Below are 27,022 nucleotides of genomic sequence, written 5' to 3' on the forward strand. Positions count from 1 at the left end.
CATCTTGTGCACCAGCAGTAGTGAAGGTAGAAGTACATACTCGGATTTTATTAAATATCAGCCCATTTTCCGCAAACGCACTTTAAATTGACTCAGATGTATATATCTTAAATTAAAAGTGAATTACTGTTAAACAAATGACTTATGCATAAATAATTTAATGTGTAAATATGAATGTTTAATGCATTCAGTACCTTAACAAAAAACAATGATTTTTGTAAGCAATTGTTTACATCTCTAAAAATAACCCAAGACGTTTTCTACAGAAGAGCGTAGTAGCCCTTGCGCAACTTGTACTTCGGTTCAAATTAAAACTACCAAACCTTCATTCCATTGTTTTGCAGAAAGTTAGAAATTTAATGTAATTCAATTAATTTTCAAGTAAATTTTATTAACTCACAATAAATTATCTTCTGCTGTTTTTATTTAAAGCATAGACTTTATATATTTATCCACTTGTGTGATGTAGCCGTACCTCAATAGACACTAATGCCGACTAGCTTTAAAAGGATCTATTAACAGAGCACACAGGAACGGTTACAAACAAAAGAAATATACATAAAAATGAAACATATACCAAATGGAACATCAAACATTTGAATAACATAACATAACATAGTAAACTATCATAATGGCGGCTGGAGGTCGACTGACATTTTTTCATATCGCCACGAGATGGCATTTAAATAAATTAGTTCGGTTACAGTTCATGGCGTTGAATAAAATAGTTCAGTTACACTTAAATAGTTCTGTTACATCCTCCCCCTCTGACTTCGTAGACGTCTCGGCAAGAAGTCAGGAACTGACATTTGTCTACTTTGTGCAGCGGGCAGAGAATCAGATGAATGGGCTCCAGTTTGACGAGTAGTAGATTTAGCATCACCAGCATCTTGTCCAGATTCGGGTGGTATTACACGTTTTGGGCGTCCTCTTTTCTTTAAGGGAACCACTGGAGTTACACGAGCTGAGTTCTGAAACTTATTTCGATCTTGATATGGTTTCAAGGCTGAAACATGATACTTGCCGAGAATTTTGTCTGGTTCGTGAGGATCGGCAATATCATAAGTGGTTGGAGATCTTGTAGTCACTATCACATAAGGACCATCTCTCTTGGGCATGAATTTAGCAGTTTTCTTCAGTGGACCTATGCTGATTGGGTGGAGAGTGACCCAAACTTTATCTCCAGGAACGAATTTCGATTTTTCTCTTCGTTTTTTGTCAGCATAACGTTTCTGTTTATCTTGATGCTATTCGACTCTTTCTTGTACCTGTTGTACATTTCTTGCAAAACGTTTCAAATATGGAGTAATTTCGGGAACAAAATTATCGTTCTCAATTACGGCTTTTATATCATGCTTTACATCATCTAAGGTTCGTAACTCTCGTGCAAATTGAAGAAAAGCAGCAGAATGTCCAGTTGAATCACATTTGGCTGTATTCAAAGCAAAGCTTATTAATGGCAGTTTACCCTTCCATGACTGATGGTCGTTACCAACAAGTATTGCTGAACGTGGTTTCAGATCTCTATTCTTCATTTCAACTGGATTAGATTGTGGGTGATAGACAGGAGTAAGACTTTGATCAATGTTCAAGATATAGCATAGTTGTTGCATAACAATGTAGAGGCATTAGGTTAATTAGAAGCAGAAAAGATGAAAAACAGCAATCGCCTTCGCCGGGAATCGAACCACGGACCTCTGAAATACCGGCTCAGTGTGCAGAACCACTACACCACGAAGGACGCTAGGAAAGTGGGAGAAATACCTTATAACAGCACTAGTAAACTGGGTACCATTATGACTGATTATTTTCCTGGGTAACCCAAATCGAAGGGCGACTTCCTCCAAACGAATAGTGGCACATTCTCTGGCCGTGGCTTTCTTTAAAGCAAATAGTTCTGTCCACTTCGTGGCACAGTCCTGCACAATAAAAATCCATTTTTCACCAGACGGTGTTTCAGGAAGGGGACCGAAAAGATCAATTGACAAGTTCTCAAAACGTTGAGCATAGACTGGAGTTTGAAGTAAGCCAGATGGCTTTTGATTAGTGGCTTCTCCCCCTACTTTGAAGACAGTGTGATATTTGTTAAGCAATGCATCAGTTGCAAGCCGTTGGGCTGTAGTTAATTGCTGTCCTTCATTTTCTCGTAGTCGGCAGTTGTTTACAACAACTGGGATTTCTTCCAGTACTTGGGATTGATGAGGTTTCACGAAGCTATATTTTCTTCGAGGTTCATCAGAAAAGTTCCACTTATTTTCAGCAAGATTTAAAACAATTTTAGCTTTTTGAAGAAAGTCAATTCCTAACAGAGTCGAGTTATTTTTGGCATCAGGCAACACAAGGAGCGGAGTTTTGAACTCTCTGCCTTCGAGAAGTATAATTTGTTCGGTGCGAAGTACCTCTTTTTCAGATACCAAACCATCAGCGAAAGACACCTGTAGTGTTGTCTTTTCAAATACTGCATCTTGTTTCTGCAGAATATGATAGAGGGATTCACTTGCGATTGAGTGACTAGCACCACTGTCGGCGAAAGCTGTACCGGAAACACCATCAATACTAATTCGAAATACAGCAGTCCGAGTGGAAGATAAACAGGATCGGATTTGGATAGTGCCAAAATTTGATGAATTTGAAGTCTTTGGGGAGTTACAGTCTGGACATTTAAACTTGATAAAACCAGTTTTTCCGCACCCATTGCATGTTAAAGGAGGTCGCTTTTCCTCTGTTTGTTGCTGATTACGATTTAAAAAGGTTTTATGAATTCTCTGTATGTCACTTGTTCGATTTTCTACTTTGTGTTTGGATGGATTAGTCGTTTTGTAAGAATACTTCCGCCTGCCAGGAAGTTGAGTTTTATAGTTCGTATTTTTAACACGTACAGCTTCATAATCATCCAATTTCTGTACTAATTCAGATGAACTCTTTTTCTTCCCCAAGTATCAATAAAATGCTCCTTAACATCACTGCTGACTCTTCTTTTAAGCTGATCCGTCACGACCAAGTCTTTGAGAGATTCAAAGTCTGTAACATCGAGACTATGAAGCCACTCTTCGAGATAATTGTTTAATTCGTAAGCAAAATCTTTCCATAAGGACACAGCATGTTTTTGATGTGTGGTAAGTTTAATTCGAAATGATTCAGCATTTAATTTGAATCTTTGTAGCAGAATCTTCTTGATGTAAGAATAATCTTCTAATTTGTCTATTGGTTCTCTTAAAATACTAATTTGTGAAATGTCTATAGGCAGAAGAGGTAGGAGATGAGTGATGTAATCTATTTGTTTTATATTAACTTTCTCACATTGTCTTTCAAAAATTTGCAGGTAGGTTGCAATGTCAGAAGTTCCTGTAAATTTAGGGATTAGGTGTTGACTATTTGTTTCAATAGCTGCATTTGAAGCAAAGGCGGCATAGTTAGGATTTGAGCTGCCAGGTTTAGCAGCTGCCAGGTTTAATTTTAAACGTTCCAATTCTAATAAAAGTTCTTGTTCTTTCACGTTGTTTTTGTTGTCTAGTTTCGATTAAAATATCTAGAAGATTCCTGGTAAAAGCCTCATCATAAGTGTCAGAATTGACGATAAGATCTTTAAGATCTATTACTCGCATAGTGTCGTTTACAGTGAAACCCAGTTCTGTAGCGAGAGTTTTTAAATCCTCTTTTCGTGCTTTGGCAAGGTAAGCCATAATTATATGAGAGGTCAGGGGGGAGGGAAAAGATGAAGTTGAATTTTTTGTTATTTCGATTTTATTCTCAACACAGTATTTTAGAATTAATAATTATACCTTTAAGTAAAATGTATATACTCATATTACACAGCATGTATAAATGTAAACAATGTTACTCGTACATTTATATACCACTATTAAACAGCATTTATAAATGTAAACAATAATACTCCCAAAGTTTATTATTTCTGAGTCGTAAAAATATCATAAAATGTCCTCATAAATTCAACTTGTCTCCAGAAAATAACATATAATAAATTGCTCAAAAATTTTTTACTACTTAGCAAAACATACAAAAACATACATAAATGTCTTACCATAAGCTTTTATATTGAAGCTGAATTCTTCGAAATCTTAATCTTAACAAAATATTAAGCTAATTAAGCAACACACATTTAGTAACTCTTTTACTTTAATTAAATAGTCATTCGATTTTATTCATAAGTATTTTCTTTCTCTTCAAGAAATATTTTTTAAGACATGCATTCATTAAAGGAAAACAATCGTATTTTCTTAAAGTATTATACCATAATCATTTTCTCAAAATGTTCGTCGAAAGATAAATCTACAAGTACAATATTTTATTTTATGTAGAATAAAACATTTAATGAAGAACAACAGCACTCAAAGGAAATAAAAATATAATAAAAGATTTGACGTAAACACATCATAAATCATCGCTAGTCTAAGCATTCCGAGGGGGGCAAACATCTGCTGCTGTAAGTCAGAAGCGAAACTAATAAATTCTAATGAACAACGTCAATGAATATATTCAAACTTTAACATCAAAACATGTATTCAGTGAAACAATATTATCCACAAATTAATTTAATATGCGCATTAAAATTTTAAAATAACAAATTACAGTTCAAGAAATAACGTTTGGTTGACAGAAAGCCGTTTGCTTTCGTTTAATAATCTTATATGTAATATAAATAAATCAGATTTCAGTAAGGAATTTACATTTGCTTTAAGAAGCAGCTTATAATAAATAATCAGTTTAAAAGAACTTTAAACTCAGATTAAGCGATAATGTAAACGAAATTTATCTTTTCCGTTGAAAGTGATGATTCGATGTGCTAGCAGCACGGTATGACAATTTTAATTCCAGAATTGGTTTCCAGAATTTTTGACCAGTAGTCCACACCTGAAAAGAAACTGAGCCGATCTCCAGCAACTAAAAGTTAAGTTCGGGAGTAAGAGCTTGTTAAAGCCAAACAGAAATTCTAAACATTTTGTTGCGCCATTTTGGATTCAAATTTAGTTGGGCGCCAATGTGATGTAGCCGTTCCTCAATAGACACTAATGCCGACTAGCTTTAAAAGGATTTATTAACAGAGCACACAGGAACGGTTACAAACAAAAGAAATATACATAAAAATGAAACATATACCAAATGGAACATCCAACATTTAAATAACATCACATAACATAGTAAACTATCATCATGGCGGCTGGAGGTCGACTGACGTTTTTTCATATCGCCAGGAGATGGCATTTAAATAAAATAGTTGGGTTACAGTTCATGAGTTCATGGCGTTGAATAAAATAGTTCAGTTACACTTAAATAGTTCTGTTACACTTGTATTTTAATTTTATTTATCTATTTGTAATTTATTGTAATACTTTATTACTTGATAGGTACGCGTATTCGAACAACATGCGACTTTGGTCTTGTATCCCTGGATATTGTGACTGTCCGTCCAGATGATTCAGGTATCTACACATGCAGAGCTGTAAATGAAGTTGGAGAAGCCATCACTACTTGCTCTATGAAAGTAGAAGGTTTGTAGTATCTCTTTTAATCGTTATTAATTTGTTTAATTTTCTCATTATCAAAGCATTATAGTCATTAAAAATAATACTTCTAATTACTGCTCGTCTTCAGTAAATAGACATAGTTTATGTACAGGGCTTTTAATATGTTCAAAATATTTTTTAATCGCATTTGATTTATGAACGCCATTTGTTAAACGTAATGACAGTTTGTTTTAGAATCCTGTAAGCACTCCATTTTTTCTATGGACGTATGTGTTTTAAACATGGACAAAGCGGGAATTCATTCCTAAGTTTTTAATATTTCAAATGTTTCATCTTATTGAAAAAAATAATTTTTTCTCTTCGTTATTTGAAGCATATGTGTTATTATTTTTCTCCTGGATTCTGTATACAGTTTAAGAAAGCCAACTAAAATCGTTGAATTAATTGAAATCGAAATGAGCAATTTCTTTTATTCAGGTGGCAGTACAAAAGAGTTTTAAGTTATTTAGGAGAACTTGCTTAAAGTAGTTAAAATGAATTAAATAAAAATTTCCAAACTTATTAATTAATGTTTGGGATCCACTAATATCCAGTTATAAAGAATAAGAAACGTTATTTTTGTGTGTTGTTATAGTGTAATGGTCAGCAAATCCGTGTTCGACTTCAAACAAAGTCTGAGCATAATTGTAAATCCTTTTAGGCTCCCAGACTCTTTCGTGTCTGCAAGCTATATTTGCTCGATATGAATTTGAGCTGATATTGAATTATTCGAGTTAAAATTTACTTTGGTATTAAGAGTATGTAATCGACGAGGGTACAGGTAGTGCCTTCGTCCTGTACCACGGAGGATGCAAGGAAATCGAGTGGAAGGGGCATCTTCAACCAATAAACAGTACATTCCAGGCTGAAGTCATAGCCATTACCACTGCGATTCAGCATGCAATTGACAGCGGGATCACCGATGCAATGCTGTTTACAGATAGCATGTCAACGCTATTCGCCCTAGTCAACCATAACCACACCTCCCCATTGGTAGCGGACCTCCAGAATATTCTACAATCACATCCTCAACTAACTGTAAATTTAATATGGACTAAGGCACACGTTAACAACGAGGGTAATGAGACAGCTGACCAACTGGCAAAGGAGGCAGCACGCAACATAGCTGCACAGATGGTAACTATTCCAGCGCCACCCTCGTATCTCAAGAGAACTCTTAAGGAAAAAGGTCTGCAGAAGTGGCAAGCTGAATGGGAGACCTGTGATACGGGTCGCAGAACCAATTTATTTCTGCTTAGAGTGAAAACGGAGCGCCAATACTCCATACCTCCCATCACTAATTACATCTCGGGGCACGGGCCTTTTCCCACCTATTTTGAGCGATTTGGTATCTCTCATACAGGCTTGTGCGTCTGTGGGTCGCTCGGAACTCCAGACCATTACATCTTTGAATGCCCGCTCACGGAGGATAATCACCTCCACTTGCCAGCAGACAACCAAATAGCCTTCAAACGATTCATCGTTAATAACAAAGGCACAGTGAATACCATCTGCAGAATAATCAGCCAGATAACCGCCCTGGGGCAAGACCTATGCCAACCCCACTAATTCAGGGTCTTAAGTGAATGTAAGTACTCCTCTGCATCTAAGGAAATACAGTATCTTCCTTCTGCTAAGCGCATGTACCTTCTTTATTAATAGTATTTATGTGTCATGTCATGTATGTGTTATGTTAATATTTTTTTTCTTTTTCTTTCTTTCTTTCTTTTTTTTTTTTTTTCTTAAATGTGTAACCAGTATGTTATGTAACGTATACCTTGCAAACCTAAATCTGTAATACAATATAAATAGCCAATGTATCTCTCATCTGCCCCTGTATGGCAATGTAATAAATCTTTTAAGATCTCAATAAACCTCCGGTAGATAGGGGAGGGCGCGGGACATATGCCTGTTTACCTCTGTTAAACACCAGGCGTCCCCGTCCTCCGTCACCTGTCACCTGTAAATATTCGTCACACATTTTTGAAAAGTTTGCTGGAGCAAGTACTTGATAAAAAAGTATTATAGAAAGATTTCTTTGTTGAAAATAACAGCTTCGGTGAAAAGGTTAATACTTTTCATTTTAAAAAACGTATGTTACAAATTCTCATTATTTTATTGAGCTAGTTTTCAAGTTAATTTCCTCATCTTAGGTCGGGAGAATATCATCTACGGTTCCCAACATCCAGAGAGTTTGCCACGTATTCAGGAATTGGAGTCTATGCAGCCAGTTAGTGCTGAGCAGAAAGAGCCCGTTTTCGAACAGCCCGTCTTTATATCGCATCTCAATAACCTTGAATTGAAAGAAGGACAACCGGCTCATTTCGAGTGCAGAGTCGAACCTTACAGGGATCCTCAACTGAAGATCGAATTTCAGCTTAATGGCAAACCTTTACCAGCTGGTGAGTTTTTTTTTTAAAAAAAACGAATCTTAATCCGTCAAGATTTTTCATATTTTATTCGTTAATGACGAGAAAGTTGTTAGTACTTCTGAAAGCCGCACCAAAGGGCCCGGGTGTGAATCCCGGAGAAACCATATATGTAAATTGTCTGTTCCCTCATAGGATGGCCCACCTATTAGGTGCCTCCATAATATAGTGACCAACACTTTCGGGCTTCGTATTTGTCAACGCCTCCAACGACTAGCGCCTGCCATTAGAAATTAAAGTAAATAAATAAACATTTATTGATGTTATTTTATCAGCTACATATGCGAAAAATCTTTTGAGTTATATGAAAATGTAGCTAAAATTAATAATTTTGATTTTATATTTGTTTATTTATACAAATGCCAGACATTTGGCCACTAAACCATTAGCCTTGAACTTGATTCCCAATATCTAAGAAGAGTAGAATTAAAAGATATTAGTGTAGTGCATTTGTCAGTATGCTCCTTGTCCATGGACTGTTCAGAGTTACAAAGAGTACAGACAGAAGAGTGCTTAAGTCGAATTTAAAAAGAGGGACAATCAGACAATCGTGGCCAGATAAAAAATGAAATAATACCACGGCTACAGGACGAGGAAAATCTGGAATAACTGGCTTTGAACTAGTGAGACACTCTCAGGCCTTTCCCTCATTATTCCATAAAGTTCTTTATTTTTTAAAGTAAAGATTTCACGTTTGCAATAAATGACCTTTTTGGTGTTGATTTAAATAATTATTATGATTAAATAACTGCATTAAGTATCGAAATTAGCTATTGTTATTATAGCATCAAATCTCTTCCTAAAATTGGAATTAAGAGCTTCCGATTTGTAACATTGAATTCCTTATTTATTCTTAGTTTTTAGTAACTTGTTGCAGGGCATTTCAAAACAAATTAATTCATTTTATTACTTTAATTTTCTTCTTAGCGACCCGATTCACAGTCAGTAAAGATTTTGGCTATATCACTTTGGACATTTCACATGTTTTATCTGAGGATGCTGGCATCTACACGTGCAAAGCTTCAAATCCAAAAGGCCAGGCAGTTACAACTGGATCTCTCAAAGTCATCGGAGGTAAGTAGACTCTGTTTACTTCAGATGATACCCTTCAATAATTTGTGCAATATATTTGTATAATTTTTACTTTTTTGAACTTAATTACAAATTCTACCCAAAGTTAAATCGTAACTGTGTCATCCAAACTCAGTTTTATTTTATAATTTGTATCTATTTTTAGTGATATTAGCAGTCGTAGAATTATTTAGGCTTTTAGTGATTTTTAGTCTGCATTAACAATCCAAACAACTTTTATCAATAAGGCCTTTTTTTTCTTTGTACTGTGAGTAAAAACAGACGGCGTAATTATTTTGACACGATTGTCATTGCGGTATTATAATTTTCAGAGCAAAAGAATAAAGCTCTTCATTGCTCAAGAGGCAAAGAGATAAAAATCAACCAACAAAACAATGAATGCTGCGGTTAGAAGAATGAGACATGATAGTTATGATCAAAATTAATCGATCTTATAATTATATGAACAATCTAAATCTGTATATAAAACTGTAATAGAAAAATCAGATTATTTGAACCAGTACTCATTTAAGCGGCTTCTTTGGTTTTGTGCATAAAACTGGAATACTTTTCTTAAGAAAGTATTTAGTGTTGTGACGTTTTAATTTTTTGTTTCTGACTAGATCATGAATATGTCATTGAAAAGACTACTCACCCGATGGGACAAGAAGGGCTTTCTAAAGTACGAGAAGTTGAAGAACTCTATTTGTCGAAATATCAGGTATGGTTATCCTTTTATTTTTGTTTGGATGACAGAAAACAAATTTAAACTAGAATCGTTTGAAATGTTTATCTCTAGATAAGAAATATGTTGACATCTTTACTTGAAATAATGCTTCTTTTTTTTGCTTAATAAGAATTATTTTTTTTATTGATAATATCGGTCATTGCAAAAGTAATGCGCCTTACTTTTTATTAAACGTACGTAAGAAGGTTTAAGGGATGATTACTTATAATTCTTTGGCGAAGTTTCAATGTTTCTGAAGAATGGCTTTCAATATTATAAAAATGCTATTAAATTCCAGTTTAGGACTTCATTTTCGTTAAACTATTTGCAGCATCGCTTATAATTTTTCGGCAGTTCCTTTCAAAAACGAAAAATCCTGATATCCGACATTTGATCATTTGGCATCACTGTACTGGATCGATCAGTTCCAGCTGTCGTCAATGCCGAATTACTACCGCTCCGGATATACTAAAACATCCTAGTTCTTTTTTTTAATAAATAAATACTCTAACGATTGCACTATTCAGTCTGTGTTGTTGCCACATTATTTTTACCGTAAAAACCCTTAATAAATACTGTAATAAATGTGATTTTAAAGTACCATTTTTATAGCGACGTTTTACATCATATGAAGAATTTTCGTGTTCTTTTCTCCTTTCTCTTTAATTTTCCTCATTGCAATTACACTTGTGCGATGATCGGCGAAAAAAAAATTGATTAAGTTATGTTCCAGTTTATGATATTACCTTGTTGTAAAATATTGCATTCTGACACGCCTGTGTTTCTACAGACTCATATTGAAGACAAAGAAATGCAGTATCCAAAGCCGGTGTTTGTGGTACCTCTGCTAGAAAAATATAACGTCAACGAAAGCGAAGGCATAAGGTTAGAATGCAGAGTAGAACCTGCAGCAGATCCCAAGCTTTTCATCGAATGGTTCTTCAATGGAAAGCCATTAAGTCTAGGTACAAGTTTTTTTTAATTATAATTTGTTATAAGTGGCTATTCCTGACACTTCGATTAAGTGTAAATTTATAAATATTTCTCGTTTTATTTGGCAACCTATCACTGTTTTCGAAGAAAGCAAAGTACGAGTATATTAGCTTATGCATTTTAATAACGATATCTTCCTACTGCTCATCAGTGCTTAGTAAAATAATTTCCCATGGCTTTTATAAATAAGACAGTTTCTACTAAATTCATTCTAAATTAACAGTTGTAATGAGTATTATTTATAAATCGTTCTGGTAGATGATGTTGGGTTCGAAAAGAAAATAAGCACAGCGTTGATACTTTGATAAGGTTAAGTCTTATTTTATATGATGTTTAATAACGAAGCATATGGGTGCAGTAATACAAGTAAACCACTTTAGATAGTAAAATTAAATTTTTTGAGAAATATGCGGTCCTCCACAAATAATTATTTCTTTCTGCAAATAGCGATTTAGAATACTTGATAGTTTTTTTTTTTAAAATGCATCACCAGTTTTTGTAATCTTATTATTTTAATTCATACATACATCAGCTTTCAAAGAAAATGAGTCAGAAATTTAGCTGACGCCATCCGATTTAAATATGAACAGTTACTTTATTATTTTTAAGAAATTCAGTAAACTAAAATATAATTAAACTCTTCTTGTATAAAATTTTTGTTTTAAGAAAAATATAATATGTACTCTCCTTTTCAACCAAAAGAAGCAAAAAATAATGTTACATTTCCTAAAACATAAGATGATGCCCATTTGTTGCATCCTATTTAATATTTGTCTTCTCATTAGAATAACTTGATCTTTCTAAGTTCAAGAAATAACACATTATGTTAAATTAAATTTTGTAGGCACTCGTTTCCAGTTGACTAACGACTTCGGACAAGTGGTGTTGGCATCCACAGATGTGTGGGCCAGAGACAGTGGTGTCTATACATGTAGAGCCTGGAATGCCATGGGCGAAGCATTTACATCAACTACTATTCATTGTGCAGGTAAATAATTTATTTCTTTGATTCTAAACATAAATATATTTCTATAAAGTATTTGCCTCTTATAGCATATATTGTTTTTCAACTTTATTATTAATAGCGTTAGGTTCTCAAACTTACCCGATTTTTAAGTTATTAATCTCTCTGACGTTTTCGTTGAACAGGTTTTTGAAGTTACAAAAATAATTTACAAAATTCTGAATTTAAAAAATTGTGAATAGAAATTCCTAAGTTAGAAGAAAATGTAGTAGGAAAGTAATGTTATTCGTAGCTTGCTTGCTTTATGTTTTTATCCAGCATACTGATCTCTTCAAAATACATTTGCATATACTTCAAAGCAAATTCAAAATCTATAATTCATATTGTGTCCGTTTAGTTTAAGGATTGAAACTGTATATTGATTTTCATTAAATATTTTTGCTGTCGAAAAATTTAATTTTTTATTTTTTTAGTTGTGAGAAACTAAGAAGTAAAATTTACTCATATCATTTTAGCCAAAGGAACGATCTACGAGGGCACTCTGCATCCAGAAGGCGAAAAGGGTCTGGAAAGCATCCAGACTTTGGAAGAATCTCTGCTAAGACCAACTGACCAAGCTGTCACAGAAGAGAAGGGACATCCGCCTGTATTCACATCTCATTTCCAAAATCTGACAAACTTGACAGAAGGGGATATTGCTCATTTTGAGGCCACACTTGCTCCAGCTGGTGACCAGACAATGGTAGTAGAATGGTTTTTCAAGGGTCAACCTATCAAAGCTGGTAAGTCTGGCTATTCCGTAAATATTTCTTTACTGTTTTATAATTATATTCATTAATGACTCACCTCTTAAATAAGATTTAGGTTCTTATTTTTAGGACTTCTAATCTTTTCCCTAATTTACGTTGATTACCTTTAATCCATAGTATTGCGGTTTCGCCTTTTATTATCAGTTGTTGACAAATGACAAATTATTTTCTTCATTTTTATAGGCCACCGTATCCGAACAGTGCATGCCTTTGGAATGGTCGTACTGGAAATTCTTGGTGTTGTCATCGAAGACACTGGGGAATATACCTGCCGTGCCACCAACAAGTGGGGCAGGGCCGAAATCACTGTAAATCTAGAATGTGTAGACAGAATACGTGGCCAGAAACCAAAATTTACTACTCAGTTGCAGAGTTTGACTGGTTTGAAGGAAGGTGCCAGCGCTCACTTCGAATGTCATCTCATACCTGTAGGAGACCCTGCTATGAAAGTGGAATGGTTCCACAATGGAGTACCTTTGAGGCATAGTACGTTTCAAATCATCTAATATTAGCAGTGAAATACAGTAAATTTTATGAAAGTTTTTTATAATAAAGCACCTTTCATAATTTAATTTGTTTTTTCAGGTTCACGTATCAAGACACTGAGTGACTTCGGCTATGTTGTAATGGATATTTCCTTCGTCCACGTGGAAGATTCGGGAGAATATGTCTGCGTAGCCACTAATAAGTTTGGTTCTGACACAACTAGATGCGTTATAGAATGTACTGGTAAGTTAACCTTGGCTTTTAATAGCCGTAGTACTTTAACATATGTACTGTATGTACTGTATGTTTGCATAATCAAAGTATTCTTTAGCACAGCGGTTGTGAACCTTTTGACTAACGCGTACCACCTAAACAAAAATTGAAAACCTTTAGTACCATCCCTACAATGTACTACTACTACCACCACTCCTCTTGAACAAAGCTCAGATCGTATAAATTTACGAGTGTTAGAAAAAAAACTCAAACAGGATGTTGGTATTTTAATTTTTGAATTTAATAGTTAAAAATACTTTGATTCTTTGCGTACCACCTATTTTTCTCTTGCGTACCACCGGTTGAGAACCCCTGCTTTATCATATTACATGGCATATTCTGAGATTTTAGTTAAAATAATGAAAAAGAGAAAGCATGTATAAAGAGGAAGACGCGAAAATAGCATGTATGTCTGAAAGTTCAAACTTTAGTCAAAATTCAACTTTGAGTTTTCTTATAAAACTGATATTAATTTAATTGATATTTGCTACTAATATTATCCTAGGCTAATTTTGCCAAAGTTTAAATAAATAAATTTAAAATTTTTAGACACGTTTTTGCACATGTACCTTTATACTTTAGTACAATATTTGCAAAGACTGTGTTATTTCTAAAGAAAATATATTTACTGCATGTAGGAAAAATGTGTCTTTAGAGAATTAATAATTATTAATAAAGAAAGAAATAATAAATGTATCAGGAACAAAAGCATATTTAAGAGCATCGCTAACAGGGTTTCTTCTGCTTTCCCAAAAGATGAGCAAAGACAAATTGTTTGATTCAGTACATTATCGTATATTAATGTCAATATTTTACTAATTAGAGTGCTTTTGAAGCTAAAATTATTATAACTTTGCATTTAATTTAGTTAAATAAAATTTAATTACTTGTAAACTTCAAAACTTTTATATTTTATAGTACCTTAACATATATTAAACATATATGTACACTATTTTAATCATATATTGTACCACTCTAAAAAATCTTCTATATACATCCGTGACCGACCAGTAAAATATGTAATTTAAAAATTATTGTGCAGCTGTTTGGCTAGCTGTGGAATTAAATCATGTTTAATTATCCTGTGAACCTTAATTCGATTAATGTAGCTTAAAATGCGTCTAAAATTAATGAGTGAATCTCAAAAAACATGGAACTGAAATTACTCCGCATATTGTTCAGATTTTATTATACATAATAGAAGTTTATAATTTATTTTGGCCCACCAGCGGCCGAGCGGTAAAGACGCTGAACACTGGTAGTTCGGTCTGAGGTTCGAATCCCGCGAACGGGCTGGCTGCATGGGGGTTTTCGTGGTTTTCCCCATGTGTAACGTGTATACGAGCCAGTTTCCCTTAGAAAGTCCTCCACGAAAGGCATCCCTCCCTTTAGGCAGATAGCCCTCGTGTGCTTTGCCATAATTAAATACACCAATACACCAATAATTTATTTTGTCTTGTCATTGGTGATTAGAAGAAATAACTCGAACTGCAATCTAAGTATAAATCGCAAGACTTGAATATTATGTCGAAAAGGGGAAAGATATAATGTAAATTATTAAAGAAAGATAATTTTTATCCTCAGGTCATGGCAAAATATTCCGTGACACTCTGCAGCCTCAAAGTCTTGAGAAAATCGCCGAGCTGGAAGGATCTCATGCCCTTTACAAGACACAGCTGTCCATGGAATCTAAAGTCAGAGACGCTCCTAAATTTACTACACATATCAAGGATGTTCAAAATCTTGTTGAAGGACAGAGTGCTCACTTTGAAGCTTATCTGACACCAATCAACGATCCTAATCTTAAAGTGGAATGGTACTTTAACGGAAAGCTTCTCGGAGCCGGTAAGTCAGCATTTTCTACACATTTATTAACTTCCTTTTTTTGCAGTAGCTAAATTAAAAAATTTTACAGTTTAATATTCTCTCGTAAACTTGCTTAAAATGAAGCTTTAAATCTTCCTCTTTTTTAAAAAATTGTGTGTGTGCGCATGTGTGAAACAGCTACACTGTATTTTTATTAAATTAACGGGATATATTAACTTTCTGTTAATCAATTGAAGTTAGCTTACATTTTTCGTCTCGTAATTGATATTTCAGGTCACCGCTTCAGGACCTTCCATGATTTCGGTATTGTGATCTTGGACATTTTATACTGTTACGGAGAAGACAGTGGCGAATATATGTGCAAAGCTACGAACAAATTTGGAACTGATGTGACAAAGGCAACTTTGAAATGCAAATGTAAGAAAAGTTTTTACTAACTTTTTTTAAATTCTATCTAAAAATAAAATATTTAATGATAGATGAAAAGGACCTAAAATTATATATAATTATGATACAGACATATAAACTAATGTTTTTTTAATATTTTCTCTTTCAGCTAAGAGCTCCATCATCTTGGAACCACAGCTTCCAAAAGAAATGGCGGATAGTAACCGTAGAATTATGGAACTTGAAGAACATCTGTACCGATCTCGTTCCGAATACACAGAGGAAATTCATTTGGAAGCGCCTCGATTCACTGTGCCCTTAGAGAACATTACTGATCTCCGTGAGGGAGAAAATGCACATCTGGAAGCCCGACTTACACCAACAGATGACCCAGATCTAAAAGTAGAGTGGTTCAAGAACAGCAAGGCCCTCAAAGCAGGTTAAAATTGACTTTATCTAATGTATAAAATTTTATGTATTATTTCTAGATTAACTTCACACTCACTTGACAACTAATTAGTCTTCCGGTGGTTTTCAACTTTTCTATGTTCCAAAGGCATAAAAAATGTTTAATCAGTGTTGATAATTTTTTATGTATTTGCACAGTAGCGGTATGCACACTAATGTTTAATTTATAATTTTTAGCAGGGCGAAAAGGGGGTTATCATTCATGCAATCTTAACTCAAAATTTGAGGGTATAAACCATTCTAAGTTCTGTTACAATGATAAATTGTCCTAAATCAGCGATCCTAACTTGGTGTGCGAGCACAGACATGGCGGTCTGGTTTACGGCAAGTTATTAAGGGTTAAAAGGGTTTGATTTGTATTCTACGTAGAGGGAAGATAACGGATAATTGAAATTTTATTCATTAACAGAGTCTGCAGTTGCACAAAATTCTCAAACATTTACAAATTAAAACTCTCAAACTTGCAGATCGACAGCTGCGATACACACATGTAGTTGCGATAATACACAACTATGATGAGTTCTTGTAACTATTTATAAATATTAGTCACTTACTATACTGAAGAAATTTCTATTGAAAGGAATTTTAAATCAAATTCTTAGACGGATAAATGAAGTTTTGAGTAACTATATACAGGCAATTATAAAATGGACCAACTCAGTCCTATAACAAATGATTCACATATAAATGGCTTTAGAAGGCATTTCAGATTTCTATCAATTCTTCGGTTACAGCCGAAAACATCGCGACAAAAACACCGCGGCCGAAAACGTCGCGGAGAAAACAACGCAAGGCGAAAACTTCGTGCTACAAAACATCGTGGGAGAAAACATCGCAGTTCTAAAACATCGTGGTACAAAACATCGTCGTCGAAAATAAAGCGGTTCAAAAACTTCGCAGTTTTAAAACATCGTTGTGGAAAATATCGTGGTAAAAAATAAAGTATCTACAAATCATCGCGTGACGATAACATCGCAGACATGCTTTTTTGCAGGCTATAATAACTGTAAATGGATATTCCCATAATGATTTGTGAGCGCAAGATGTAAAAAAGGATAATTTTTACTTTCACATTTTTTTATTAATTAATAAATTTTTGCTGAAAATGTAAGAAGGAAACTTAAGAATAGAAAATTAAATGCAACTTATAGATTATACTTTTCATGAAAAATTACCAGTAAAAACTTTATAAAAATGATTTATTAATGGCCTTTGTTAATTAAATATGTCAGTTTAAAATTCTACTAAGTGCTATAAGTTGCAATAATTTGCTATGCTTAAGTTTCCTTCTTATTTTCTCAGCAAAAATTTATTAGTTAATAAAAAAATGTGAAAGTAAAAATTATCCTTCTTTCCATCTTGCTCTCACAAATCATTATGGGAATATCCATTTAAAGTTACTAAAGCCTGAAAAAAGTATGTCTGCGATGCTATCGTCATGCGATGATTTGTAGATACTTTATTTTTTATCACGATATTTTCGACGACGATGTTTTTAAATTGCGAAGTTTTTGAACCGCTTTATTTTCGACGACGATGTTTTGTACCACGATGTTTTAGAACTGCGATGTTTTCTCTTTGCGATGTTTTCTCCCACGATGTTTTGTAGCACGACGTTTTCGCCTTGCGTTGTTTTCTCCGCGAAGTTTTCGTCCGCGATGTTTTTGCCGCGATGTTATCGGCGGACACCAATTCTTCAATGTATAAACGTATAATTACAGTAACATCAGTTTGCCCAATAACATTAACAATGTATTAAATTCTAAGACGCGAGTCAGCATTCTTGAGAAAGTGAAGTATTTAAGTAACCGAAAAGGCTCGAAACAGAATGGAATGGCCTCGTTTTAGTATTGTTAATGAAACATGTGATAAAATTCAGTTTGGGAAATAATCTGTATTTATTCTTAATATTCGTACATGTCATAAATTAGGAATAGAAAGCTTACAATTATAAACTTGACAGATTTTGCCCAAAGGAAAAAATGGAATGAGACTTACTCATTTTATTGTAATTTGATCTCCTGAAATTAAGCCGCATGAAACTCTCGATGTTTTTAAATGTAATTAATTTAAAAAATGAACTTCAGAGATAATGCTATAAAATTTATTTTGAAGCTCTGAAGTTGTAGAACGTGTTGAAAAAGAAGATTGAAACCATGACATGAAGTTGATAGTATTCTGGTATCTGATATGTGTGCAACAAACTATAAGTAGTAAGACATTTAATTTAGACAGAGGTATCTAAAATTATATCAGAAATAATCTGTGGATTAAACTTTTGAAATTTATTTAGCGTATAAAATTTTTTTCAGTCCATCGTCACTCATTTTCACTTATTTAAAAGTTTTAAATAGCTTCTTTTTAATTTGTAAAAGGTAGGAAGACAAGAGAATGTTATGGGTTTTCCTTGATCTAGTAAACGTTCATCAGTCCAAAACCCCTAACAGACGCGAAGTGAATTATTATCTGAAAGTAAAGTCAGAGAAAGGTTTAAATAAATCTTTTTATTTAAATAGAACTTAGAACCACAGCTCATCTTTTTATTTAAATAGAACTTAGAACCACAGCTCATCTTTTTATTTAAATAGAACTTAAAACCACAGCTCGTGGTGATAAAACTAAACAGAATAGTCAAATTGAAGTTAAAACACAGAATAATAGCCAAAGACTACACAATTTAAATATACTCTAGGTTGACTCAGTAACTCTACCGGCGTATCAAATTCAGGTATCGGCAGCGATGTAACTGAAAGCCGAATAGTTGTAACTGAACAAATCTCATCGGAAAGTTTTTAAAATTTGTTATGAATATTATCAACACCAAATTTAAAATTAACAGATTAAAGAACATTTGTGAAATTCATTTATTGTTTTCTCTTTCAAAGTACTGAATATGTTTATTTAATTAGGTACACGTATTAGAACAATCCATGACTTTGGTTTCGTTGTACTGGAAATCAGCCCTGTATATCCTGAAGATAGTGGACTTTATTCCTGCAGAGCTACTAATAAAGTTGGAGAAGCCGTTACAACTTGTACGCTCAAATGCTCTGGTAAGTGCACTTTTTGGAAATCAACCAAATATTTTAAATCGGAAATTTGCCCTAAGGCGCTTCATAAAGCATTTTTGACGTATTCATATTTCTTTTTATAGGCAAGCGCAGCATAATTATGGATACTCAACTGCCTGAGGGTATGGAAAGCATGGAGAAGATCGCTCGATTTGAAGATATATCATCTGCGCGCATTGCCGAACAGTGGATGGACGTAGACGTACAACAGCCTCCAAATTTCATAACAAAACCTAAAGATCTGACTCTGTCTGAGAATACCCTTGCTCATTTTGAATGCAGACTCACTCCAGTGAATGATCCAACCATGAGGGTAGAATGGTACTTTAATGGAAAGTCCCTTGTTACTGGTAAAATTCTTTGTGCCTAATGCTTCCTTTTTCTTTAAGTTTTGAATTCCCAGATTTTTTTCCATAATTATATTTTTCAGTGTTTGAAACGTTTTAAAACATAATCAGTTGCAGTTTTTTTTTAATATTTTGCTACCTCTGTTCAAATTTTAATCTAAATAATATAAACCAGTACATTCATAGTATAAATATATATTTATGGTAAAATATCAGCATTTACGCATTTTTAATTAACTTTCCTGATTTAATTTTTAAATTTTTTATTTTGCTTAGTTTTAATATCTGGAATAAGTGAATTTTAGGATTATTTGTTGAGAGTAAAAATGCAGAACATTAGAGAGTTTTTATTTATTAATTTACTAGCAGCTTCGCTGCCAGCCTTCGTCTGGATTTTAAATGTACCTGAAAAATGGCTGAAGGAAACACCAAACGTTAAATTTTAAAACTGCATAGAATTTTACTCTGCAGAACAACTTCATAAAAAAAAAGTTATTGCGTATAACAAAATTACAATGAAATAAGCATATCCCTTAATAAAAATATTAATTATCCTAATAAATAAATTAACCAACTTCCCTTTGCAAAATCTTAAGAACTCAAATGGTATAAAGGAGGTTAAGAACTTTGTGTCATGAAAAAATCGTTCAAAACTTTTCAGTATCTTACAAACTGTGAAATGAGCAATAAATAACATAAAAGAATACAAAAAACAAAAAATTTTGAAAAGCAAAGTATAATTAATGATATTTTATCTTATATTTTCAAGAGAAAAAAATTACAATGAAATAAGCTATATCCCTTAATACAAATATTAATTATCCTAATAAAAAAATTAATCAACTTTCCGTTGAAGAAAAAAAATCACGCAAAACTTTTCAATATCTTACAAACAGTGAAATAAGCAAAAAATAATATGAAAGCAACTCAAAAAGCATAAAATTATAAAATTCCGCAGAATTTTACTCTACAGAACAACTTTATCAAAAAAAAAAAAAAAAAAAAAAAAAGTAAAAATCAGTAAAAATGAAATATGCCAATCTCTTAAAAACAGTGACGTAAGAAATAAGATTAAAAATTGTTGCCAAACCCATATTTCTAAAAGAATGAAACTATTCAAAATCATGCGATTTCATCAAAAATCTATCAACAACAATAAGACAGGAAAATTGTTGCCAAAATCACATTTATAAAGATGTGAGATGTGAGAAGTGTACTCGGAAGCTTCATTTAAAAATTTCTTTAAAAATACAAAATATAATTTTTCCAAACTTCTTTTTGTAAAAGCAGTCGCAAGGATAAAAGTTTAATGTATCCAAAAATCAAAGAAAAATAAACTGTACATGTTTAAAAATAAACTTTTTTAGAAAATATCCCGTTGAAAAGGTGTTAAGCTCCCTTTGTTAAATAAATTCGTATTTAATCGGTTTATTGAAACACGAAATTTATTTTAAGTTCGTAAAACAGCTAAGTGCCTACGTTTCATGACGATGTGAAAATGGAGTGTGTAGAGTAAAATCTCGCTTTCCTGTAGCCCATTATGTCTCAAAATGACGCGATTTCGTCACAAAACATAAAATTAAAAAAAAATCGAATTCGAATTTCGAAAAAATCGCTTTGAGGTGCACTGGCTCTTGTCTAGATGCACCTATGTACCAAATTTCGTAGCCGTGGGTCTATTAGCTTACGAGCAGCGCGAACGAAAGACACATACACACACACACACACACACACACAGACTCTTTCTTTTATTAGTTAGACTATTTTAACTATTAGATTTTATTATTTAGACTATTTCTTTTATTAGACTATTTCTTTTATTATTTCTTTTATTATTTGAGATAATTTTCGTATTTGATTTATTATTTCAAGCAGAGAATAAGTATTTTTATTTATTTCATTTAATAGTCTATTTTAAAATATGCTTATGCAATATTTAACTTCCTTTCAGGCACTCGCGTTAAAACCATCAGTGATTTCGGATTTGTCATTCTGGAAATTGCTGGTGTTTTCCCCAGAGATTCTGGCGTTTATACCTGCAAAGCTATCAATGCGTATGGCGAAGCATCTGTCACAGCTAAACTTAACGTGAAAGGTATTTTTACGCACAATTTCTACAATTTATAAAATAGGCAAAAAGTATAATTTAAATATTGATAAGTGTAGTATTGATAAAACTCTTATTAAGCGAAATATTTATGTAATTTTTAGGCAAAAGTTCCATCGTCATGGAGCCTCAATTGCCAACTGAATGGCGATCGGGCACCGAAAGTTTACAAAAACTAGAAGAAGCCATGTATAGGACTGAAGAAATCATCTATGATGATGACAGGAAGCTTCCTCCAAAGTTCATCACTCAGATCCAAAACTTGGAAAACAAAGTAGAAGGAGAATCGGCTCACTTCGAATGCAAGCTTGAACCTGTGGGAGATCCTACAATGAAAGTGGAATGGTTCTTGAACGGAAAGCCACTCACAACAGGTAAGAATCGTTGCATCTTGCAGAATAAGTTGCATCTTGCAGAACTATTTTTAAAACTTTTTTTACTTATTTCGTAGTATTTTCTTTCAGATTAAATACTTTATTTTCTTTTTAGGTAATGTCTTCCTCTTGTTCTTAATGTTATTGGTTAGAATGGCTTAAATAATTCCTTTATGTTTAAAATTTCTTAAACAGTTTTGACTGAAAGTACGATATATTCTTCTAACCGGCATTAAAAGTTTAGCTACTATGCAAGTGTATCGTGAATATGATAATTTTGATTATTCTAAGAAATTCTTGAAGGATTAAACTAAGTGATTGCTAAAAGCAGTACTTATCAGTATAACATAAGGAATAAACTAATAAGCAAGTGCTTATTGTCTTTTACCTAGTAATTTATGAAGTTGTGCTAAAGGAAGACTGACATTTTTGTTATTCCTTAGGTACACGTGTCCATACTGTAGATGACTTTGGCTTCGTTGTACTGGATATTGATTGGCTTTTTCCACGAGATGCTGGAGAGTACATGTGCAGAGCCACTAACAAATGGGGACAAGATACCACAAAAGCTATCCTTAAAATTAAAAGTAAGTTGAAATTTACTCTTTTGATCTAAATAGCTCTATTTTAATCATTTTCAGCTAAAAACTAAAATATCTTGTATTCAATAAATGTAGTTAGATACCCTGTAGAAAGCGCTGTAACGCTGTAAAGCATTTGAATATAGCAAACATTAATACCCCCCAGCCAAAATGAAAATATAGTTTAATAATTTTGTATTCTATCATTTATTTTCAATTCAATCGTTTTGCTCAAAATCTGATTTCGATGCATAGCTTACAACATAAATTATCCCTTGTTTATGATGAATGATGTTTATGTGAATCTTTATAAAAATGACTTTATATTGCGCTGATTATGGACAATAATAAAAATACTTAACTTGGGTATATCAATGATTCAGCTTTAAAACTATAAAGCATTTAACGTCAATCAAATAGTCGTCTGATATTTTTCTGAAAAATAAATTATATTCTTAATTCAATATTTTTACTTCCTTGCGCGAAGTAAAAAGGAAGTATTGTAATCGCGAAAAGTTTCAGGCAGAAATTTTCAACTAAAATATCCATTTTGACCACTATCGAATGCAATTTAACGATGTTTTTGCGTGATATCTGTACGTAAGGACAGAATAAAAGACTCGTTTCCTCCAAAAAAAAATTATAAAACTGCTTTAAAATTAATTCTGAAGAGAATTTTTCGTGGCGTCTGTATGAACGTATGTACGTACGTATCTCGCATAACTCAAAAACGAGTAGACTCAGAACGTTGAAATTTTGTATATAGGACTGCTATAACATGTAGATGAGCACCTCGTATTTTGGTTGCAATCGGCCGCACCAAACGTATATAAATATATTTATATATATATCCACTCTGTTACCCGGCTCAGTGTGATCTCAGTTTCTTTACTCTTATATGTTTGTAAATTGTACATTTTTTGCTTTAAAAATGATTGAATTATGTTGTTTTTATCTTCCGGTTATGGTTATCTGTGTGCAATATTTTTAGAATTATCAACAATTTTAAAGTTGTTTAAGTGCCGCTAAGCCTTTTTTTTTTTTTTTTTTTGACGGCGGCCATTAATTGTTTACATTTGAAACAGCAGACTAGTGGATTTGTTGCCAATCTAGAGAAACTTAGCTTCGCAACAACAAAGATAACGCCTTCATTTATTATTGCGAATTAAATCATGCTTAATCCTTTCTGGAATTTTTTCGAGGAAATAAGTGTTTAGGATTTACTTCGTAATTTTTAATATAGATATTTTGAGTTTTTATGTATTTTTGACTTCTCGCGAAATGAGAACTGAATTAATTGAATGAGAAATACTCAATCGTCTATGAAAAACTGTTTCTTTTTTGTTTTGTTTGCTTAATTTCTTTTATACATCATTCTAGCTTTATTATAGTATTTGAATAGAAAATGTAGCAATGATTAGATAATTCTATTCTTTAAATGATATAAATTTTGTGCATTATGAGTTATAATATGAACGAAATATAATACTGTTAAGTGAATCTAGTGCCAGAGTGTCGCAATGGTAAACAAACACTAGAGTGAATTTTAAAGAATGCATTTATTCTATTGTGGTTTATGCGCTGTCGGCGAAGTAGATTTAATTAAATCCAATAAGTTTAAATGAAATGCAAGAAAAAATGCGTATAATTTAATATTCCGTACAAGGATGTCATGTGGTGTAGACATCAGATATTTTATTGTCGTAGTTCCGAAAATTTATGTTTATCACAAATGATGAAATGCTTAACAATCACAGTTTCCTTTCAAATTACTTACGTTTATCATATGTGGAAAAATTGAGGATTTCACTTATAATTCAAATATTTCTTGCCTTAGATGTCTCAATTAGTCTAATTTTAGTTATCATGTGTGAATGCATTTAATATTTCGCTTATAATTTAGCGAATAATTAATAAAAATTTGCTTTTTTCTCTTATTACAGGCAAACGTGATATCATCATGGACAGTCAATTACCTGAAGGTATGTCTTCTGAGAAACTACGAGAGTTGGATTATCCTGCTCCACAAGAGGTGCCTGTTGAAGAATCTCCTCCTCAACCACCCAAATTCATCACTCAGATACAGCCACAGGAAAATCTCCAAGAAGGGGATAGTGCCCACTTCGAATGCCGGCTGGAACCCATTAATGATCCAAAATTAAGAGTTGAATGGTATCACAATGGAAAGCCTCTCAAATCAGGTAATAGTTCAAGCATCTGAATGCCGAATTTAATTCTTTCCTTTCTAACTGTTGCCTTCGTTTTTCCTAAATTAATTTTCTTTGCAATGCTGAAGATAATCTCTATTTATATTTCAGGTCACCGATTCAAGACCACGCATGATTTTGGCTTTGTTGCCTTAGATGTTCTCTATGTATATGCTGAGGACTCAGGCGAATATACCGCTAGGGCTGTAAATGATTATGGAGAAGACATAACTCGGTCTACGCTGAAGGTAAAAGGTAAGTACATTTTGGAATTTTAAAAAAGTTAGATTTCAAAGCATTCTTACTACAGCTCTATAAGTTACTTACAGACTAGGATTTCACAATTACCAAATTATCGCATTACGATCTCAAGCTGTCTTTGCTCCGCAGACCTTCTCTGATATTCACGCATTAATCTGAAGCTAAATACTATAAGGAATCCTAGGCTATAATAAGTTAAAAGTTGTTATTTAAACATATATTTAAAATCATATATCGGATTTGTCTTTTGATTTTACATAAAATATTTAAAAATAATATTTTGTGTTAAAGATAACCGATGAGCCATAGAAAATCTGCATTAATGATAACTTAAAAAGCGAACCGTAAAAAGCGAATTATGTCTCAGTTACACTATTTGGTTTATATTACCGCATGATTTTCTGACAGTCTCATGTCTAATTATATGAGCATGCAAAATCATTAGGTATTTTTATCAGCGAGAACTCATGAAAATCCAGTTGTGCCAATATCGGTAAACGAATCCAGACCTTCAATGGCTAACTAGATTTACTGACCATTCTGTTACAAGTATCGAAGTAATCCCTATTTATTTTAATTGAATGTCTTACTCTAAATCTCGATAAATTGGCATTAGTACGCATTTACATGCTAAATGAATGTTTAATGTATTTAAATAGAGGTTTTATTATTATGACAATAAAACTTGAAGAGTTAAATGTTAAAAATGAAAGGAACTAATGAATAATCTCAAACAGGTAACGACCAACCAGTTGATTGCTTGTGTTTCCTTCGCATTTCCAGTCAGATCTAAGAATACTAGAAGTTATTCTATTGTTAATGTTTACATCTGATTTTTTTTTTGTCAAATTAAAAAAAAAACTTTTCTAAAAAACATTTTTGATAATGTTACCAATATGTATTTATGTTTTAACTTAGAAACTGCGTGTAATACAGCTGGCACAATACACATAATCATTTTTCTCATAGCTCAAAGACTTCTTGAATACAGAACGCAGCTACCAAAATCTATGGAAACAGGAGTTCAGAAAATTGCAGAAATGGAAGCATCATGGCAGAGGTACATTGCCAGATTTATTAATTTAAAATAAAGAGTTCAAAGCTCGAATTATATAAATAATTAGATAATTTTCTTTCAGTCGCATTAAGAACAACGTAAGAAAAGATCTTTTCAGTACGTTAACGAGAGGATCGTAATGTATTCTATTCTTTTACAGGGTGGTGACTGAGGAAGAAGTACCGCCTGAGCGTTGTCGTCCTATGTTTGTAATGAAACCTGAACCTCAAGTTGTAACTGAAGGAGAATGGGCGAAGTTTTGTTGCAGGGTTATTGGCAATCCTAGACCAAGGATCATGTGGATATTAAATGGGAAAACAATCGGGCCTGTAAGTTATGTCTTTAAATTTGTTACAAATACGTGTAGTGTATTTTGAATTCGCGCTATTTATTTCTGATGAGCTGTTTAAATATGCAAGAGTATATATCTTCTTCGTCTAAAGAAAGTAATTTTTAGAAGAGCATGTATCTGTTTTTATTTCAAATCATTATTCAAACAAGCATACATTTTCAGGAATAGCATTATATTTTAATCATCTGTTGTAGAAAAAGACTCATACTCCGTGATAATATTAAAAAAATTATCCATTCATAAAATTCTTAGCTTTCGTTAAAGAAAATTAATACCATCTTATAAAACAGAGATTTCTTACTCGATAAATTGCATTCTTTCTGCAAAATCCTAATTTTATTTCTAACTTCCTGTATAAACTAAAAATTTAGTTTTGAAGCAAAGTGGAGATTTTATTTTTCCTTAAGACTATATACAAGTAGCTGTTTCTAATGAAATTTATGATTAATATTTTAGGGTTCTCGATACAAGTTGACATATGATGGAATCTATCATTTGGACATTCCTAAAAGCAGGCAATACGACCAAGGAAAAGTTGAAGTGTTCGCCCGCAATGCATTGGGTGAGGCGTATTGTTGGACAACTCTCGAAGTCAGACCAAGACACGATGATTATAGATTAGTTCTGAAAAATTCACCAAGGCGTAAGTCGGTTTTTGAAAAAAATATTATTTGTAGTTTGAAAGATAATCTCAGTGAAAATAAAA

The 27,022-nt window shown here is 32.9% G+C and overlaps 1 protein-coding gene across 1 annotated transcript in view; it reads left to right on the plus strand.

Annotated features, from left to right (window-relative positions):
• The window catches only part of LOC118183992 (uncharacterized), a 543,427-nt gene that overhangs the window by 318,017 nt on the left and 198,388 nt on the right, over window positions 1-27,022 (plus strand). Inside the window, exons 84-105 of the mRNA XM_085809921.1 lie at window positions 5,367-5,510; window positions 7,679-7,927; window positions 8,882-9,028; window positions 9,649-9,746; window positions 10,543-10,717; window positions 11,590-11,733; window positions 12,225-12,491; window positions 12,702-13,004; window positions 13,104-13,247; window positions 14,862-15,122; window positions 15,378-15,521; window positions 15,661-15,930; window positions 18,869-19,012; window positions 19,114-19,380; window positions 21,329-21,472; window positions 21,589-21,858; window positions 22,302-22,445; window positions 24,383-24,640; window positions 24,758-24,901; window positions 25,877-25,967; window positions 26,125-26,293; window positions 26,773-26,959. Of these exons, the coding sequence (XP_085666047.1) occupies window positions 5,367-5,510; window positions 7,679-7,927; window positions 8,882-9,028; window positions 9,649-9,746; window positions 10,543-10,717; window positions 11,590-11,733; window positions 12,225-12,491; window positions 12,702-13,004; window positions 13,104-13,247; window positions 14,862-15,122; window positions 15,378-15,521; window positions 15,661-15,930; window positions 18,869-19,012; window positions 19,114-19,380; window positions 21,329-21,472; window positions 21,589-21,858; window positions 22,302-22,445; window positions 24,383-24,640; window positions 24,758-24,901; window positions 25,877-25,967; window positions 26,125-26,293; window positions 26,773-26,959 (4,164 nt within the window). The remainder of the gene's footprint in view (window positions 1-5,366; window positions 5,511-7,678; window positions 7,928-8,881; window positions 9,029-9,648; window positions 9,747-10,542; window positions 10,718-11,589; window positions 11,734-12,224; window positions 12,492-12,701; window positions 13,005-13,103; window positions 13,248-14,861; window positions 15,123-15,377; window positions 15,522-15,660; window positions 15,931-18,868; window positions 19,013-19,113; window positions 19,381-21,328; window positions 21,473-21,588; window positions 21,859-22,301; window positions 22,446-24,382; window positions 24,641-24,757; window positions 24,902-25,876; window positions 25,968-26,124; window positions 26,294-26,772; window positions 26,960-27,022) is intronic.

Source organism: Stegodyphus dumicola, chromosome 2 (assembly GCF_044657685.1).
Source record: "Stegodyphus dumicola isolate Sdum_Otavi_A_Nest chromosome 2, ASM4465768v1".
In the NCBI taxonomy this organism is placed as follows: Eukaryota; Metazoa; Arthropoda; class Arachnida; order Araneae; family Eresidae; genus Stegodyphus; species Stegodyphus dumicola.